A 20150-nucleotide genomic window follows, 5' to 3' on the forward strand; every position below is an offset into this window, starting at 1 on the left:
AGAGGTAGTAATTCTCTAGTAATTCCATTGTATTTTTATCTGTAGTTTGGTGTGTGTTGTATTTGCATTGTATTGCTGTATGATGTAAAATATACTGTATTTGAATGTTACACATCTCCGCAAACATGAGCCTAAAAAATTAAATGAACAATATTTAGCAATATCTCAACAAGAAAATTATAATAACAAAAGGCTCACAGTGTTGTTAGGTAATTGATATGGATTATATTATATACAATAGGTGGTATATCACAGAGGTGTTTGTGATGTTGTGTGCACCTCCTTGTATGTCTTTTTCGCCACATTAGTCAACGAATCGACCCACCCAAACAGCAAGCAGTGAAAAAGTGAAAGCTAATCATGAAGATCCTGCTCATTGTCTTCTTCTATCCAGGGACAGAATGTCTCAAAATGGAGACTTAGCAACAGCATTAAGGATTGAATTTGGCCCCAGGAGACACCAAGATTGGGTTGATCAATACGATTAGATTGCCTTTCTACAATGCATCAAGCACATTAATGTAGCAAAAGCAAAACATGTTAACTAATTCAGCATGTTAGCTGCATTATGTTCAGGAGTCAAGAAGGGTAATGTCACGGTTTGTGTGTTAAATCCAGATAAAAGTTGTTGAATTCTCCACTGAGGTCTTGCTAATGATGTTCTCTTGGAAGCTGATACAATTGGCAAACAATTATTGATTTCAGCAGAAGAGCCTGGCTCCTTTACAGAATGATCTTGTGCCAGGTTGCAGTCTGTGAATTTTCTAATTACACTCATACATGCATATTAATTGAGCAACCTCATGTTTTTCTCCAGAATACCAGACAAAATGTTAATTTCTGATAAGCTATACAGAGTAGATCCTTCCTGTTGTATGTGAAGAGCATGTTGTAGCCCCCAACACACCACAGGCAATTTTTAAATTTCATCACTTCTCAGACTGCGCAAGAGGTGAGAAGTGAGAGGGTGAAAATGTAATTCCCAAAACTGATGACTGTTATACAAAATTACAAGAACAGAAAGACAAAGAGGCAGCATTAACTCTTAATATGCCCAGTCTTGGGCCAAACTAATAAAACCCCAATTGAGTTAGCTCTAAATAAATGATGGTGCTGTAGTTTAATAACATATCTCCCTCACTGACAGCATTATATTTGACGGTACTATATATCTTAATAATCCCCCAAGTTCAAATTGAAGGGCATTTCTCAGGGATAAATTCATGTCAGATGTTGCTTTATTTCCCTAACCTGTTATTTTTTTATATCTATTGAGATTTTTAGGCAAACACTGAGCTCCACCAAGTGGAGGAAATGAGAAATGAAAATAGAAATCCACAAGAGTAGCTGTAAGAAAACAAACAAACACAAAACTGTAAATGTACAGTAACACAAACCAGCCAAACCTACATATGTCCTCAAAATGTCATTTAATTATATCATTTATTTTCTTCTTGCATTGCTAAATCAATGCCAACAAACACCGCTTTCTCTCATCAAACGGGTGAACACCATAAATGTAAAAAAAAAGAATAAAAATTACATTATATCACAGAATAAAAATGGAAAAATAAAAAAGCATTAATCATTTTCATGCATCTGTGAAAATAAATAAATGTCAACATATTTGTACATCCTTTTTATTTCATCAACATTGTGTGCTGATTTTGAAGATTTTCTACAGTCACTCAAGACTATTGCAGACATGACTGCATTTCAGAGCCACTGCGATGTTTATATACTGCATGTATTGGGTGTTATAACCACAGTATGGACACACTGTAGCCACCAGGCACTGAGGAGAATATCTTGTGTTATTTTGCACTGCGCATCAAGGAACCATTTGTGGTCTATTTATAAACGCTGCTCCTTGAATGTGACACTGACATTCAGTTAATTTAAAATTCTGTTGTATATAATTATAATTTGCTGTCATTTCAATATTTGTATGCGGTTGAAAAAAAGTTCAATGATGCCTTTCAGTGCAGTCTCCAACAGTGATAAAAAGTCTCTTCTAGGTGAGCATTAATATTTTAAAAAAACATGTCCATCCAATAACAGTATCGGTTTTGTTGTAGGTTTTTTGAGACACACAACAATTGACATCAACACAGTGTCCGATTTTAGAGATTATATTGCACATCAACATTTTTTTGGATCATCATGGGAAAAAAAACAGCGGTTATTTCAGCATTTTTTCTTGAATGGCCCCCAACATAAATTGTCAACAGGTAAAATTCTAGTCTCAGAAAACAGTCCTATATGAAACACTACTCTCTCTGGAACAGTGTAATTTTAATTCCTCAGCCTTAATGGATCAATTTTTTTTTTTACAGAATCTCATTAAAACTTGCATTTTCAAAGTTGATAAATGAAAGTCATGGCACAATTTGTAAAATGCAGCAATATTTTGTTCCCAAAGTAATAAAAAAAAAAAGAAAAAAGCTTGGAATCATGAGGAAAAAGCGTGAGACAAATGAATACAATACAGAAATCATTTGCATGTGAGTTGATTTACTTTGAGAGGGTGAATGAGCAATACTTATCATCCATACAAAATGTATATCACTTTGAAGAAATGTGCAAACAAAGCTTTAATAAAGAATGCCTTAACATGCTCTCTGATGCTGGCATTTGGAAAAATATACAATTAGAAATATATACACATCCAAGAGTAGCACTTCTACATACTCAGTGTGGGCATTAGCAAGAATTTGCTTGCATAGTTAAGTGCATGCGTAAGCGATTTATCATGCAACAACTGTCATATACTTCATGAATGGTGATCTTTTTACTCAATCTACGTCGGTGCATTCGGTGTTGGTCTAACTCTGTAAATGCAAGCTAAAGATGTGCGCAAGCTGTAATGTCACACGTGAAGACAGAGGATGGGAAAAACACACCATAATGCTATATGTACATGTATGGTGTTCAACAAAGGCATCCCAGCTGTCTTTGAATATGCTGTCTGTGTGCGTTAGTGGCTTTTTTTTTTGTACATTAACCCTGTGTTCATCTGAGAGGAATGTTTGGAGATGTCTGGCAGTCTGAAGAGGCTGATCCCCATGAGGGCACCACAGTCAAGTGTTGGCATCAGCAGCTGGAGGGCAGAAGAGGGTGGTGGGTGGGGTTCTCTGAGGGGTAACAGGTTATTACTGGTAAATAAACACAAAACATTTAAGAACCATTATACAAACCAAGGTCTCCAGACATTTAATACCAACGACACATGCTTCTATCCTGCACTTCTCCTCTGCCTCTCGATGACAGTCTAATTTTGGCTGCACAAAAATACTTCTTAAAGGCTGTTGCACAGTTACTACATCAAGGAGCATATGTAAACAGCAGTTTGGGTTAAATAGGCTTAATCGGGTTTTTACTTGAAATTACATTTTCAGTGCTTAATAAATATTAAAATTGAATTATAAATTTACCAACACCTGCAGTTATACAATTTTGATTAAATACTTAACTATGATTATCTGAGGCACTGATGTTTGTTGTTGACATATGGCTCTCAATATTGATGGAGAGCTTGTAGATAAAGATTTTTGGAAATAATTCACTGCATCTTCATGTTAAAAATTGCCAGTAAACTTCCTTTGGTGACTGAGTAGTCCGTGTTTGATGTCATGTATCTCAAAAGGTTTCATTCTGCCGTTATATCTGCTTTCCATCATGTGCAAAGTCACTTTTATGTTCACCTCCTACTGAGATGTACTTCTCCCAACTATGCTACAGACAGAACAAGGCAATAATTCAACACATGTGCAGCCCATGCTTATTTATAATACAGTATAATATTCCTCAAAATCATTGCAATCCATACAAAGTGCTTCGTTAAAATCCATTCCTAAATAACTATTTAACAATGTGGACAGTAAATGTCCAGTATGGCAGCTGGTATTCAGTAACGACTGAAAAGCTACAGGTGCTTTAAAGATGTTTGTCAGACACTCAGTCTAGTTTGATCGTAAAACACCTCAGAGCTGCACTAGAGAGATTGTTATTGGGCCCTTGAAAGAACTTTACTTGGACCTCTGGCTAGTTTGTGTGGAGCTGATAGGGATTTTTCTGGACTGCATTGTCTTTTTAGCAGGCTCTTTCTTTGAAGGTTCTTTTGCATTAGCAGAGGACTGGTTGGTCGTTTCTGCTCCAGATAGCTTGGATTTTGTGGAGGGCAGCAGTGAATGCTTAGCTGCACTGGACACCTTAGAGGATTCCTTGTCTTTGGCTGTGCTCACATTAGTCTGGGCCTCTGAAGCCCCATTCTGGGCTTTCTTGCTTGCTCCATGTGGGATTCCCTCTTTTGCTGCGTCTCCACCAACATCCTCTGGACTTCCTTTAGCTTCTGCCGCCCCTGCTTTCCCACCATCACTTGACTTGCGTGTCTCTTTGGGCCTCAGAGCAGTTTTGAAGAAGGACAAACCTTTGTCCTCTATCTTACTGTTCCTTCGAGGCCCCTTTGATGGCGGGGCTGCACTCGCCGATGAAACACCCACACTCGAGGATCGCAGACTAGTCATGGAGGAGCTACTGCTTGAGCTTCGTCCTCCCGCCTTGTTCTCCACAGCACGGCCAGGCCTGACCTCCGCTTTACTACCAGCACTCGACCTGGAGGGAGGACCTCCATGGTTAACCTTCTTCTCTGAGACCACATTGGTCCGTGAGGATTCACGACTAGTACTCCTGTCTGCTACTCTAGTCCTTCCTGAGGCAGAACTTTTCTCGCCTCCCCCTCTGGGTGATGTCCTCCTCTGAGGCTGTGAGCTTTGTAATCCTGGAGAACCACTCTTTTTCTGTTTGGCAGAGTCAAGATGTATTACCTCCTGGGTTTGTGATGACCCTTTCTTGGAGGGGGTTGCTGTTCTTGAGGAACCAGCCTTACTAGCTTTAGGTGGTCCATCACTTTTATCCTTGGGATTTGATGCTGACTCTGCACCCTTGGTCTGTGTTCGAGACGGTGACTTGACAATGGCTGGGGATGCAGGAGACAGAGAGCTGGACGATGTTGAGGAGGTGGCAGGACGCTTCTTGGGACTCCTTTCACTCTCCAACCCGGTCTTTGCTGAGGTCTTTTTGACAGCAGCGCTATCTGGAGCACCATTTCTTTGTTTCGGCTCCTTTGCAGTCGCCCCGTGTCGAGGACTGACTTGTTCAGCAGCAGTGACTACATTATTGTTATCCCCAGCCTGGGTGGAGCTCCTCTGCTCTGCCTGTGCCACAGCCTTGGAGTGAACTTGCTCTATCAGCCTCTTACTGCCTGGATTACTATCCAAAGCTGCAAGAGATGACTTGCCCCCTGAAAATCTTTCTGGCTTAGGTGACCCACTGAAGCAGGAGGTTGACAGCTTGCTATCAACCACCTCTCCTATCCTCTCCAGTGTCGGGGAGGAGGAGTGGGATTCCAGGGAGAAGCGTGAGGGAGAGTTGGAACGAAGTTGGAGCTTAGCGGAGTGTGACCAGGATGGCTTAGTGCCGTTCTCACCGAGCACTAGTGGGCTGGCAATAGAAGATCTTGAGGAGAATGTCTGTCTTTGCATGCCTCTCACTGCTGACCGGCTTGATAAGCCTGCATAGTAGAAAGATACACATCGATATTAGATTCACCAAGAAAATATGCATGTTTGTCACCTTAGAAACAATGAAATAAGCTCAGGAAATAAGTGTCTCTCACCATCGTCCTCGCTCCGTTCACCAGCAAACTCAGCGGACTCAGAAAGGGAGGCCAATGAGGTGCGTCTGGAGGAACCAGATGAGGCTTGGCTTGGTGGACGACTACCCATCAGCCTGCTAATCCAGTGCTCACACAAAGAAGAACTAGTGGATCCTAAAGTACCAAACAGACAGTGGTTAAACATGTGCAATATATTTCAAAAGGAACCTTCAAACATGTACAAGATGTAAGGGAGTTTACAGCAATTAAATATGATAATAAAAATTACCTCCAACAGAACTGTTGGCAGACCAAGATGGAATTGTGGCCCGTCTTTGATAAAACAAGATGTAAGCAGTCTGCTTACAGACCTCATCTTCAGAAATGGGTTGAACATCGCTATCATCAAAGCAATACCACTGTCCATCAATGGAGTTCTTACACTGAGCTACAAGACAGAAAGCAATAAAATATAACAAAACCAGTTACTAAAAATCAACTGGTACATGTGTCACTGATTCTGTGGATGCTGCTGCTCTGTTACCTGTGTAATGTCCTCCCTGCATGGTCCCATGATGATTACACACTGCATACAGGTCATAAAGGTAGTCCTCAGGATCACGGCCCATCCCGTAAGGCCGTCTCCATGGCGACCAGTGGGAGGGTAGACTCCAACTGCTTTGGCTCCTCTTTACCATGTGCGGAGCCATGTCCATGCCAGTCAGCGGGAACTTCACCATGTTCTGCATCTTCATCCGTCGATCCCCATCCTAAAGGCAGAGCTTGACATTAACTTTTTTGCTCACCAGCCACTGTGGCTAGTGGTTTTCCAAAGTTGGTTGCCACTCAGCATTTTCATTGTCACAATTTGTTGTTGGGAAATTACATTTTATTTGATTAAAGTTGACTACGGTGTGCTACAATTTATTTGAAGAACTAGATTTACAACCTTTTAAATGTAAATGACCATATAACACCCAAATATAAAATGTATAACACTACAGTCATCAAATATTCAGCTCTGATAAGGTTGTATGTATAGCTCATGTTGTATGAAACATGCAACCAATTCAATTGTTTCCTGAGTCAAAATTACAGAATTCTATACTTCTAAATGTTTCTTGCTAGCTGTATGTTTATATCCTCAGAAGTGAATGTGAACTGTATGTAGATGCAGCAGTAAGGGTTTTGAGTGTGTGTAAGCGGCCTGGCCACGCTCTCGTAGCTGCAGCAGGCAAGGGGAGGGGGGGGCATTTATCAGCCCTCTAAGTGGCTGTAGGAAAGGCAATGCTCACTGGGAGTCGAGCTGACAGCAGTTTTCCTCGGATCGATCTGCAGCGCTGCTCCAGTTTATGACAAAAGAGTTCACAACACGGAATGCCACCCGCCAAAATAGCTAGTAAGAGTGACTGTGTTATACGCAACTGCTGAATTCTACCTGCATTTGGCGGGTGGGCGGGTGCTAATGTCAAGCCCTGTCAGATGGATCATTTATTTTACAAATTCAAGTTCAGTGACAACAGTATACACTTGGCGAATAGCAAGTTTTTTCATAAACACTTCCTACATAGTAATGTAAAAAGATATCTCATGTTTTTGGTTACTCTCAGACTTAATCAAGACTTCTGTCTTCATCATTACCTGTCTAAAGCGTTTCAGGTGAAGTATGAGGATGTCTGGCAGGGTCCACAGACTGAGCTTGATGCTGCCCTGCTGAAGCTGCTTACAGTGTGGACATCGCCAAGCATCATCAGGGGCAAGCTGAAATCATTTTGGAAGAAACCTTAGTTAGTAAAGAGCAACTCAACTCCAACTTGTGTTTATGTTTTATTTAGACTGTTTTTATGTTTTTTTGGTATTGTAAAACATATCAACTGATGCCATTTTTATACATTTCTGAAACAATGTTATATAAAAACATGTAGAAAAGCTTAATTGTACTGCCATCTACTGGACATCAAATGATTTTTTAATTTAAGAAACCTCCTTGAACTCACATATGTACTCAGTATCAGTGATATTCTCACCACTACACTACTGCAGCCTACATGATACATGATGTTTCAGCCTACCTGTTCCTCTTTGGTGTAGAGTTGAAAGCACTGGGCAAGTGAGCAGGTCTGAGGCTGCAGGTGCTGCTCCTTTACTTGACGCACACTCTCAGCATCTGGGATGTATTCATCCTCAGTTCTTTTGAACAGACTGCAGGCGTAACATGGCACAGAGGGATCAAACAGAACTTCAAAAGACAGTTACAGTATATATTTTTGTTGAGTTCTCAGGGGAGATATAACACATCACACATCTGCCCTGAACTTAATGAAATATGTGTGATATGAGATTCAGCCCTTGTCAGTTCTCACTTACTAGTCTTTCGTCTCCTTGTCCCATTCAACAACAATTTTGACGTGAGGTGGCCCTCCAGGACCACAAGACTTATATGCTCTGTTAAAAAATTAGGTCAGAACAGGAAATCACATTATATTTTCTATTGTGGGCATTTAGCTGATATCATTTATGCAGAATTATTACTGTATAGAATGATTAGACTACAATAGAGTAAGTTTCAATTTTAGATTGCCACTACAAGTCACTACAATGAGTACAAAAGTACATATCTGCAGAAAGAAAAGAAGAGAAAAAGCAGAGAAACAGGTAATTTTGTATCTAAAAAGTTATGTTTGCAAAAGAATTTTATTTGGAGTTTGATGATGAGCATGCCTTTTTGAAATTGCATTTTAGTAGGCATTGCGGTCATGAAGTATACAGTAATTAAATGCGATAAATATGTTCTGACAAACCAAAAAAGTACTACATTATTTCAAACTTCAACTTAATTTGAGGGTTCATCTTCTGTTTGTTTTTTCATGTGGCAGTGGTGAAGAAATTTTTTTTTCTCATTCCCTCATTTTAATAAATCCGTGTAATAATCTCAATGGTCAACACCCTCTTAGAGGAAAATCTATAAAAAACCAGACAAGCTATTATATATCTCAAGAGATATTTTAACATCAGCACGACTAAAGAGTCGGCCCACATTCTGTAGCTCTTCAATCAACTTCAAGTGGACTGCAGGATTTATATAATGATTCAAGTATATACTATTCAAGTATAAGGTAACACTTCCCCCTGGTGGTGAAAAGGGACATTACCTCTCCACAGAGGGATGGCAGAGTGGCTGCTCCTCCTGAGGCAACAGATATGTGATTCCAACTACTCCTACCACACGCAAAGTGAAGGGTCCTACCTACAGACCATCAAGAACGAGACAACATTATAAAACATGACATGGCAGCATTATCAAACAATTACTTTAAAAAGGTAATTTTGTAATTTATATACTTTTATGATGTCAGATGTCTGTTAAACATGGTCAAAGTTCCAAAACTTGAGGTGAACGTATGTAAAAATGAAGCCTTAATTTCAAAAGTCCAGGCTCCAGCCTGCTCTGAACGCTCTGTTTGCAAAGTTTCCTCTACTTTCACATCAAACTGACATCAGATTGTTCATGCATGCCCACAAACTGTGTTTTGTTTCTTAACTGTTTTTGCTAAGGTTGTTCCACGGGTGTATATTTTGGATCAGATTCAGGCTTGAACAAGTTCATATTTTGAATAAAGAATAAGGCTCCGTTTCACAAAGCAGGTTTAGTGAAAACTCAAGAGTCTATTAACCCTGAAATGAGGGAAACTCTGAGTTTTCCGTCTCAAAAAGGGAGGTAACTCAAACCAGAGAAAGAGGGGTAACTCTAGCCTGTTTCAGAGAGAGAGTTAATTTAAGCTCTCGGTCAGTTACCGTAGTAACAGACTATGAACCTAATCTGGTCGGGACCAGGTTTTTCTCAATGAACCTCGAGTTTCTCTCTGTCTCCACCCTCTGTCAGAGCCACACACTCCATTTGATTTCCTCATTCATTCAATCAGCAGGCGAGTTTTGGCGTAGTTCTGCCGTCTGTCATTTAAAAAAATAATTAAAAAAATCAGTCAGTATATTAGAAGTCCATTAGGCACAGTAGGTGGCGACTTTTTTCACTAACATGGCATGTCCTTTTGATAACGATCCCGTGGATGAAGGTGCAGCATTACTGCGCATAGAATTAGCCTAAATATTCGTCAGCAGATGGTTATCAGACCGCGCATAGATGTTCTAGCATTTCCAGACAATTATCTTTTTGAGTTTAGGGCCAGCTCCTCTGCCTCCGTTAGGGGTGGCGGTGCTGGACCACCACCCGTTTTACGGGCATCTGCCTTCTTTCTGTTGGCTGAGTGGAAGTCTGTGTTAGTTTAAATAGGCTTAATTATTTAATAGAACATGATATAGATTAGAAGACATTTATGTGTGTGAAACCAGCAGTCAAACAGCCACTTAATATTTACTTAACAATGTAAAACATGATCAAAATGAGGTACCCCCATGAGATTATGTCGAGGTTTTACCTGTTTGAACAATGTTTTTATATTTCATCCTAAACTGCTGCCAAGTGCGCTTCTCCCCCGCGGCATTGCACCTAGGCTAAATGAAATAAATTAATAGGCGACCATTCAAGCAGTTTTCCTCTGTACTATTATTGTGATTGCAAAGGACTACATTTAAACTTACGCATTGACCCGAGCAGCGATGTTCTCCCACGCTGTCTCCCTCTCTTTTGCAGCTGCAGTGGTGATGCACTTCTTTCTGAAAACATGTTCAAACTCGTCGTATGGACGCACTAAGATTTCTAGTTCTAGTGGGGCAAAAAACGCAGCCCTCCTCATCCCCGTTGCCATGGTGACTCGTTTAATCGGGGCACCATTGATGTTGGCTTTTTATCGTTGTGGTGCACACGCTTAACTACAGGTGAAACTACTCCGAGTTGAATAAACTGACTCAAATCAGCTGTTCTGGAACCGGAAACTCAGAGTTTCCTATCTCAGAGTAGATCAACTCAGAGTTCAGGATTAGACTCAGAGTTTGTTGAGCCTGCTTTGTGAAACGGACCCCTGGAAAAAGAAGCAAAATCCGACTACTATTGTTTGTTTATGTAGCCTCCAGAGCTGGCAGAAGTCTGCCAAGGGGCATCTTTTAAATCAGAACAGAGTGGGCTCATCGGGAGGAGGGACAAGAGCTAAAGCGGCCTGTTTCAGACAGGCTGAACTGAGGGGCTGCATAAAGGGCTAGTATGCGGAAAGAGAAGTTGTTTGAACTATAAATCATGCAAAGATATTCTAGTAGAGCCCCAGAATATAAATATAGACCTGGAAATGTGCATGTCAAGTCCTCTTTGACATCCAATTGTCTGTGTGGATGCGTCTGAAGAGTACATTACAGTATATTATGTACCTGCACAAAGACTCCAGGGCGCAAAAGATGCCGCATCTTCTCCAGAATCTCTTTCTGCAGTACATCCCATGTCACTGTACGCTCCAAATACAGTATAAATGGATTACCAAACCTGCAGGAAAAACGTAAAAAAAAATATACAGTTTTAATGCTTTCTTGGGCACAGTGATAGAAATCGTAAAACATTGCTCTTCATTAAAGTACCTGCGTCCTTGCTGTCCAGCACAGGCCCTGTTACACACCAATAGGACGATCTTCTCAGCCTGCCCAGTATTCTTATTGGGACTCTGAGGTGGGGTTGTAGGCTCTTGTATTTGTGTAGATATCCTGTTATTATCTGTTCCATACTTCAAGTTGTTCTGGTTGAGATTTGCATGTGGGCTCCCTGTAATAAAGCAGAAAAAGTTACTCACATGAAGTTTTAAGAAGTGAGAACCGTACACTGTCTTGTAAGCTTCTTCAAAAATCAATCCAATATACTGGTCAGTATGTGTAGTAGCCTCCTGATTAGAACATATATCCAATATTAGTCCATTTCTTATCTAATTTAGTCTCTTACTGGTGTAATAAGACAAAGAGCTAAACGAATTTCTGAAGGAATAAACAGGAAGTTGTACCGCCTCGCTTCGAGCGGATCTGCTCTGGTCTGAATAGCTCAGGTGTCTCGAAGGCAAAGATGGAGTCACTCTCCTGAATGATCTCAAGGTCGTCGTCGTCGTCACAGAAGGAGCGATGAAAGCCGTCGTAGTACATTTCGGTGAGGACGATCTGAGCAGAACAAAAAAGGGGAACAACAGCAGGGTGTGGGTGGCGTTTGAATTAATTCATTTGATCTAAATGACCCAGATATTCCAGAATATCTACCAGGTAGTAACAAAAATTCAGATCAGAGAGGCTTTAGATTCTGAAATACAATGAACGCTTATAAATATTTATATCACGCTGATAGTAAAATTCAGCTCAAATCAGTCTAGATAATCTTAATCTTCTATGAGACACAGCAAACACAAACTTAACCAACACTCCTTCTCTCTATCCAGTTTCCTCAAAGTAGCACACACTAAGTTTAATCCTCTTATTTCTGATACATTCATGTCCTCCAGAAGGAACATTTCAAATGAGGCTGCACCTGTTGAGCAGGGATTTTGGTCTCTTGGGCCACAGCTTGTCTCAGCCTGGACACGGTGCCAGAGAGAGGCACCGCCACCCCGACTCTCATACAGTGGGAGCACTTTCCTTGGTACACTACTGTCACATACAAGGGCCTGCAACACAGACAGAGTGAAATTAATTGGCTGTTTCATAACCATGGCTAGAGTTATGGTTCAAAGATAGACAGCATCTTCTAATTTTAGCATTCTCCTGTCAGATCTTTCATGTTGTTTGTCTATGCTGGGTTTGACAATCTTTTTAATGCCGGCTTCAACAGCAAAATGAGACTGGATCTTGCCTTGCTCGCATTTTTGGATAGAGGGACATTTTTTTGGTGTGACAGATATTGTCTTACTCATAAACTAGATACAGAGTCACCTTACCGTGTGTGAGGTACCGGGATTGGCAGTGAGATGCAGAGGAAAGGATCAAAAGTGTTGCTCTGTTTCTGGCAGTGAGGGCAAGTCAGAGAGGACCTACACAGAGACGTGATGAGAATAATGTAAGGCAGCTGGAACAGTGTATCATTTTTAAAGGAATAGTAGCCATTTTTGGAAATATGCCTCTTTGCTTTCTAGCCAAGAGTTAGATGAGAAGATCGAACCCACTCTAATTATCTGTACAGTAAATATGAAGCTACAACCACCAGCTGATTAGCTAACTTAGCACAAGGACAAGAAACAGGGAAACAGCTAGCCTGGTTCTGTCCTAAAGTAACAAAATCAGACTACCTAAGCTAATCAGCTGCTAGATGTGGATTCACATTTACCGTACAGACATGAAAGTGATATTGATCTTAACTCTCAGCACGAAAGAGAAGAAGTGCATTTCCCAAAACTACAACTAAATTAGTGGAATACACGAATGAAAAACATAACATTCACTTCTAGTCGATGGTCTGTACAGTGTTATGTTTGATGTGCTGTAAAGATTATAGTTGTGCATAAAGATATGATGTAAAAAATTACAGGGGGTAGACAAAATAATGTGCACACTCGTTGAAAAAGGTCCCACAACTTGTGTACCGTTTGTATGTGTATATTTATCAAGGTCAATAGATGACACCTTTTCTACTCTCTAAGGAAATACTCTCTCATATTAATCATTAATGTAGAAATCAGTATTTACATTAGGTATAAACAGATTATATACCTGCAATTAAACAGCAGCATCAGTGGATATCTATGAATCAAACAATGATACATTAATATCACTTGAAAACTTGGGCTGAGATTGAATGTTTCACCTGTATTGTGCCTGAAACAGCTCCTGTACAAAAGAGCCAGGTGCTGGTAGTGGAGATCCTTCAGGGGCATTTTCATCTTCTACTGGAGGCTGGAAAAACAAAGAAAGGCGGTGCAATTATTTGGCAAAGAAGCACAAGATAATGCATGTGAAATTACAGCAGGTTGTGCCAAAGAGACGACATCCTGTTGAAATATAAAAACTTTGATCAGAGATTCAGATTACACTATATCTGAATATGTACTGTCTATACTGTTTGTCCAACTGTGTTGCTGTTTACCTTCCTTGGGGGTCTGCTCTCAGGGTGGATGATGTTATTGAGGTCTTCGTGGACTCTATCCAGCAACCAGAGGAGGAATTCCTGGGCATCGTGCTGGGAGTTACCCCTGAACTGAAGGGCGCTCTTTGACACCACATTCTGCAGCAGACAAGAGCAGAATAAACAGATTATGGTTCTGGTGGCTCAAAAAGACAGAAGGGATTTTGTAGTGCAATGAGTACCCTTTCTTTCTTTCAACCATGCCTTGTCATAAAATATTCATTAAGTTTGACCAGGATCATGAACAGCACAATCCTAAAGGTCAGCAGAGGTGTGGGTGATGGTGAAATGCAGGCGCGGAGAGGCTTTTTAAAAACCAGGACACAGGCTGAAAATCGACAGCTTAACCTCACTGACAATTAGCTATTGGAGATCACAACAGTGTGTACACTACAGAGCCACCCAGGCTGGCAGCTATTAAAGTCACCTCTACTCATGGGCTATCAAATGTCACGCAAGGTCAAAGATATGAAGGAACCGAGCAATGTGCGCTTTCTCAGCCCACCCCATGAGACATCCTTCCTCATTTTGAAGGCATTAGCAAGGCAGCCTCACCATTTTCTGCAGAAAGTGGTGCAAACAAAGAGCTAGACTCTCATCTGTGGCTTGACCACAGAGGTTGTCTTTAAGTAAAAATCTGTTGATGAAAGTAGATCTTAAGTTGGCTTTAGTATGTTACTCTGACAGTTTGAGGGAGGATACATCACACTCAAACTGAATATCAATTATGCATTTTATGAAATATTTGTCTTTTTGAAACTGTTATGCAGTTTGTTCCTCTCAAGGTCCTGGTGAATAACAGAAAGTGTCCAAAATGTGCGTGATGCGTTGTGTAAAAGTGATCATTGTAGGTGACAAAACATTTGAATGAAGCTCTTACCTAAATAAATGCAATAGTGCAAACATTCATTGTCTGTGAACACAGTTTCAAGTGATTCTAATTAAGAGTAAGTGTTGGGAAGAACGTGCTCACTTAAGAAACTTCTATTTTAAATTTGAAGTCTCAAGTTCAATCTGATATATCCCTTATTTTCTCTGACATAACAAAACTCCTCCAGAGACAAAGAGGATGTTACACAACTGTTTTCACAGTCTAAGTAGTACTCCTCACGACAAGGGAACTCGTCTTCGTGTGCAAAATCAGTGCTAGCGCTCATTAAAGGTTCTTTTTATAATTTTATTTTGGCTGATCATTACCACAATGAAACACCAGACACAGAAAAAAACAGGATTTGTCACTGATCACAGGGATTATTTTGCATATAGGTACCACAAGGTGTAGCTCATTTGAACCCATTCTCCATCTACTATATTTTAAATTCAATCAGGTGAAAGGACCATTATAACAAAGCAGTGCTTGAATTTGATCATTAAATATATATTTATAATACATGTCAAACCTAATCTGTAAAGTCTTAGAACTGTATCAACCATTGATTTCAGTTGCCTTGTGTTGCTTACAGGCTACCACCATTTGTCAGATTTGTTTTACCATCAATCATGTTGTCAAATTAAGTAGCACTTTTCACAAATGGTGAAGGTCTCTCCCAATCATCCTCGAGAGTTTGTGTAGGCAGTTTGGGTGGTGTACAACACCATAATCTTCTACACCAATTGCTTCTGAGAGAAAATGGCTTCTGAGACACAGTGGATAATTCCCCTGTGTTGTTATAACGGATGTCCTCCTAATGATCTTTAAGTGCTCTCGGTTATGGCTCAGATTGTGGTCTGAGAGAAGCGGCACAAAGCGGTCACATGTGCACGCTCAGCTGTAATGTACACTGAGTTCAATTAGCTGCATTTAAGGCGGTGACGTATAAGTTTGAGAGCAAAATCCATCCAGATATGTAATTTTTTAAAGATATTAGATGAAAAAGTAAGTTACATAACTATTGCATTCCTCCCCAAACATATAAGGAATGACATTACTGGATCTCACCCCGTTTATTTAGATAATCATGGGAAAAAACACTAACCAACAAGAATGGTGAGTTTTTGGATATCAGATTTCCTAGTTTATTACAAATTATATACTCAAATTGACATATATTCTTTAGCAAAGTGACAGAAAGCCTGTAGCTGTATTTCCCTACCCAGTCAAACATATTCAAAGTCTCTCTAAAGAGAATAATCTATATCCAATCAGACAGTTTGTACTCTGGCTGGCAACCAAGGTAGAAAAAAATGGACAGAAATAGTAACACCGTCAAGAATAAGTGATGTGTAGTATGGTCCTTTTCAATTCAGCTCCTCTCTATTATGTATTTTGAACTTAAGATGAAAATAGGTTATCAGACAGAAAAAGAAGAACAAAAAGTATCCCTGCTTTGTGAAGAGAACAAGCCTTTGTGATTTTGACAGGCAAACTTTTCAGTGCTTTATGAGGTGAAATGATGAAAACGCAGAAAAGGGCTGGAACAAAAGCTGAGAAGTGTGGAACAGACAAATCGACCGTGGCAGAGAAGAGGCAGTTCAAAAAAACTGATGAGTTTAATTACAGCTCAGCTCTAGCACTCAACACTCAGCTGACCAGCGTTAAACTGCCTTTTAAAGAAAAGAGTTTTGTCTCCTGACACTGACTTCACTAGGTTTTATTCTACTAATAATAAGAGCAAATATTACATAAACTTAATAAGTGTGAGCTCTGCTGGCTCTGATGTGGAATCTGATTCTTGACCAAATACAGCGAGACAAACAAGTTTGTATCTAAACTGTAAAACCAATATTTTTTTCCTATAGAATCGACCAAACACTGATGTTCTGTGACTCATTCTTTTCCAGAAACTTGTTGACAAGCAAACCAGTCATTCAAGGCTGATGCATAATCACTGCATCTGACTGTCTGCAGTTATTCTGATAAATGAGGCATATGCACAATATTTAATGAGCTCACAGTCATAATTTACCATTTGAAAGAAAGCATCTGAATATGATGTTGTAGATGTCAGTGTGTGCAGAATGCAGAAAAGACATTTTTTATTTAAGAATAGTAAAAAAGTAGGATTGTGCAAAATTACTACTACCAGTACTAGTACTACTATTACTACTACTAGCCCCATGTGTGCATCTCATGTCTTATCCTTTGGGCTGCAACTAACGATCATTTCCATCATCGATTAATCTTCCGATTATTTTCTCGATTCATCAATTTATTGCTTTGTCTGTAAAAATATCAGAACAATAGTGAAACATGCCTGTTATAATTTCTTAGAGCCCAAGGTGATGTCTTCAAATGTCTTGTTTTGTCTAAAATCCAAACATATGCAGTTAACTATCATGTACGACACAGAAATGCTTCAAATCATCAAGTGTGAAGATGAAACCAGCAAATGTTTGGCATTTTCCCTTAAAAAATGATTTAAAAAAAGATTATTCGATTTTGAAAATAGTATGCCAATTAATTTTCTGTCTATCGATTAATCGATTAATCGTTGCAGCTCTAGTTATCAGTAACAGTATCATATTAGAGGCACAAACTGGGGCTAAGGTGATACAAGCCCATTTGTATCTACCCTCAAAAGTTTACTCTTCTGTTTAAAATAATACTTTCTCTGTTCACAAGTGAACAGCTTTAAACTTGAGAAGATTCTCACATTCCCCTTGTGTTTATTAAAACAGATGAGGGACATTAAGGTATCTGGAAACTTTAATCTAGTCTCTGTGAAGGTATTTGACATAATTTGGGTCTACATGCAGCCATCATGTGCCTCAGTGTCTACTTGTTGTGAGATTAATTATGAAAAATTAAATTCGGACAACATACCTTGAAGTCTCTGCTGTGCTGAGGTGTGTACTCGAAGGTCCACAACGCCCGAACCAGACCGGACAGCTGCTCTGTCACCTCCCCTGCCTCCTGCTGCTGGCTGCCCTTCTTCTGCACCAGCACCCCGTTAGACTTGGCCTTGTCGCTGTTGCTGCTGGTCTCTCCTCCTCCTTTAAACTGCTCCAAAGCCAGGTACTCAGCGAAGAGCTCCGTGTTGCTCAGGCACTGCAAGATAGCGTTCATGAAGCAAGTGTTGCCGTGGTTTTTGAGCCCGGCGACACCCGGCACCTTGTCCCCGAATGGGAAACCCCCGCAATCGCTGTCGTCGGACGGGACTGACCCTCCAGTCGTGGTCGGGATCAAAGTTGCGTCGTCCTTCTCAACCTCGGCGGCCTGCTCGTCGGTGCCGAAATGAGACAGAGTCGAGAGAGTCCGGAGAACTCTGTTCATAAAGCTCCCCACGGAGCGGACCGAGCTCCTCCGGAACAGCTTTTTGCTGAAGGATTTCTTCTCCTTGTTACTCACAACTTTCGACATGGTCGGTCTGGTGGCTTTCCCCGCTTTTTACGCCTTTAAAATCCACAGTGGGCCCCCTTGTTTAGAGCATCGCCTCGACACTGTCATCCCCATGCAGGGACAGCTCCCTCACTTTGCGATGTTTTACGCATATTTCACAGAAATATCAAGGCCTGGCAGTACTGGGGGATCATATCATATTGAGACAGCAGAGTAACATCAAACGACAGTCAGCCCACTTGCAACACTGCGTCGGATTGCATAAACACCCTCCGTGGAGAGCCACCATCAGGGCGCTTTACATGAATGCCTGGGGTAGTCCCGCACCAGCCAGCAGCCGGTCGGTCCGGTGACATAACATCACCTGTGCCATTGTTCAGACACGGAAAAAAACACAAGGTGCTGGGGGTGCCTATCAGCGGACACAATGTCTGTGAGACATAAACATCAAATCAACCTTTCACATTTAGGCTCAAGAGTGACGAGCGGAATTCCTCATCATTTATTAAAGAAACCGCAGCTCCACCCTTTTAAAGGTATTCCTCCACCCCTGCTCGTCAATCCGCGGTAATGTTGAAAACTGACGGGTTGGTGATATTTACCCGGAGGATGCCTTCACTAAACCGACTCCACAGCGGGCGCGCTGGTAGGAGCTCTGCCAAACTGAGGAAGCCCCCGACCGGAGCGGCACAGCCCGCCGCTCCCTCGCGTTCGGCCGCCGACGAGCATCTTTTCTCGCGACAGATGTGAACGGTGCACGTTTGGGTGTCCCCATCCGAAAGTTGTTTTAAATATTTGTTTCTTTCTTAGTTCGCCTTAATTCCTCCTTTGGATGGGATTCATGGCAAGGCCGCGTATCCAGTCTCCATCCTCATCTGTAGGCACCGATACTGCAGGCAGGGCGGTAACGGCTGACGTCAGGGCCAAACACTGGTCCATGTTGGAGGAGAGCAGGTACAGCGGCATGTGATGCTGGATGATGCTCCATCCCCCTTTCTGGCCAGCATGCACACTGATGAGCTCCAATCGGGTAGCAACGGCAGTGTATTGACGTTAAAATTAAAATAGCAACTGTCAAATTTACATATTTTGAGGGTCTCTATAAAGATTTCAATGGTACACATTCAACCTACATCTCCCTACAGTAACATGTTATAACATTGTCCTAAATATTGGAAGGACCTTCAAGATCCTTTAGGGGTATTGTGAGGTTTTGTTTTGTTTTGTTTTGTGATGGATCTTGTCAGTGATCAGAAATTCTTCCTGTCGCCACAGATGTGTCAAACTTAACTTAAAATGAAGGCTGCTGTTAATGCTGATTTCCATGATCAATTATTAGAGACAAAAACATTTTTAATTTTTGTATAGTTGTATTCTACTCCGTTAATTATTTTCATGATTCATTTTTCATTCAACAGTGTCATAAAATAGTGAAAAATGCCCATCACAATTTCACAGAAGCCCAAATTGTTCCCATCTTTTGTCCAACTAACAGTTCAAACCTCCAAGATATTCAATTTACATTATAATTAACATTAAATACAAGTGTGCAAACAGAAAATCTTCACATTTGACAGGTTGGAACCAGAATAAATGTTTTCTTCAATCCACTGATCAATTAATCGACTACTTCAAATATTAGATTTGGGCTCCCCCCCCCCCCCCTACCAACCCCCGGTGCCATTCTTCTCAGTCATGAATCTCACGTGTGTGTTACAGTCAGGTCTTCTATGTCCACATGTATTCCCCTGACAGTTGACTGTGACAAATATGCCAATTTTCATGGCTTGAGGGTGAAAATACATTCAGCATCAGTTCAGAACAAAAAATTGCAAAACGCAGCACTGTTGAGATGTTGGATATAGTTCAACTGATGTGTGATTATAAAAGAAGACTCAGAGAAAAGGCCATTTACATTTACAAAACTAGGTCAACTACACTATAAACTCATTCAACCCTCCCCCATTTCATCAAGTTAACCAAAATAACCTATAAAAAGTCAAGTCAATTTTATTTATATAGCGCCAAATCATAACAGAAGTTATCTCAGGGCACTTTTCAGATAGAGCAGGTCTAGACTGTACTCTACGATATTATTTACAGAGCAAGCAGTTGGTGACAGCAGCAAGGAAAACTCCCCTTTAACGGGAAGAAACCTCGAGCAGAACCGGGCTCTGGGT

At 40.7% G+C, this 20150-nt stretch overlaps 1 protein-coding gene across 1 annotated transcript; it reads right to left on the reverse strand.

Annotated features, from left to right (window-relative positions):
• Positions 1-1413: 1413 nt before the first annotated feature.
• On the reverse strand, positions 1414-20133 carry LOC137171723 (ubiquitin carboxyl-terminal hydrolase 31-like). The gene is made up of 16 exons (XM_067575796.1): positions 17455-20133; positions 13653-13790; positions 13374-13462; positions 12511-12603; positions 12105-12240; positions 11593-11743; positions 11180-11360; positions 10976-11087; positions 8809-8903; positions 8024-8101; positions 7729-7858; positions 7298-7417; positions 6201-6426; positions 5946-6104; positions 5678-5830; positions 1414-5572 (listed from the first exon to the last, which is right to left on the reverse strand). Exons 1-16 carry the CDS (start codon positions 17989-17991, stop codon positions 4029-4031), a joined length of 3942 nt encoding a protein of 1313 aa, XP_067431897.1. The 5' UTR covers positions 17992-20133; the 3' UTR covers positions 1414-4028.
• Between the last annotated feature and the right edge of the window lie 17 nt (positions 20134-20150).

This window comes from Thunnus thynnus, chromosome 20, assembly GCF_963924715.1.
Source record: "Thunnus thynnus chromosome 20, fThuThy2.1, whole genome shotgun sequence".
NCBI classification, from domain to species: Eukaryota; Metazoa; Chordata; class Actinopteri; order Scombriformes; family Scombridae; genus Thunnus; species Thunnus thynnus.

Coding starts and splice junctions, on each gene's coding strand:
- LOC137171723 (XM_067575796.1), bottom strand. CDS start 17,991: ATGTCGAAAGTTGTGAGTAACAAGGAGAAGAAATCCTTCAGCAAAAAG. Junction 11,744..12,104: donor CCAAAATCCCTGCTCAACAG/GTGCAGCCTCAT, acceptor TGTTCTGCTCAG/ATCGTCCTCACCGAAATGTA. Junction 8,904..10,975: donor GCCCTGGAGTCTTTGTGCAG/GTACATAATATA, acceptor GATGGTCTGTAG/GTAGGACCCTTCACTTTGCG.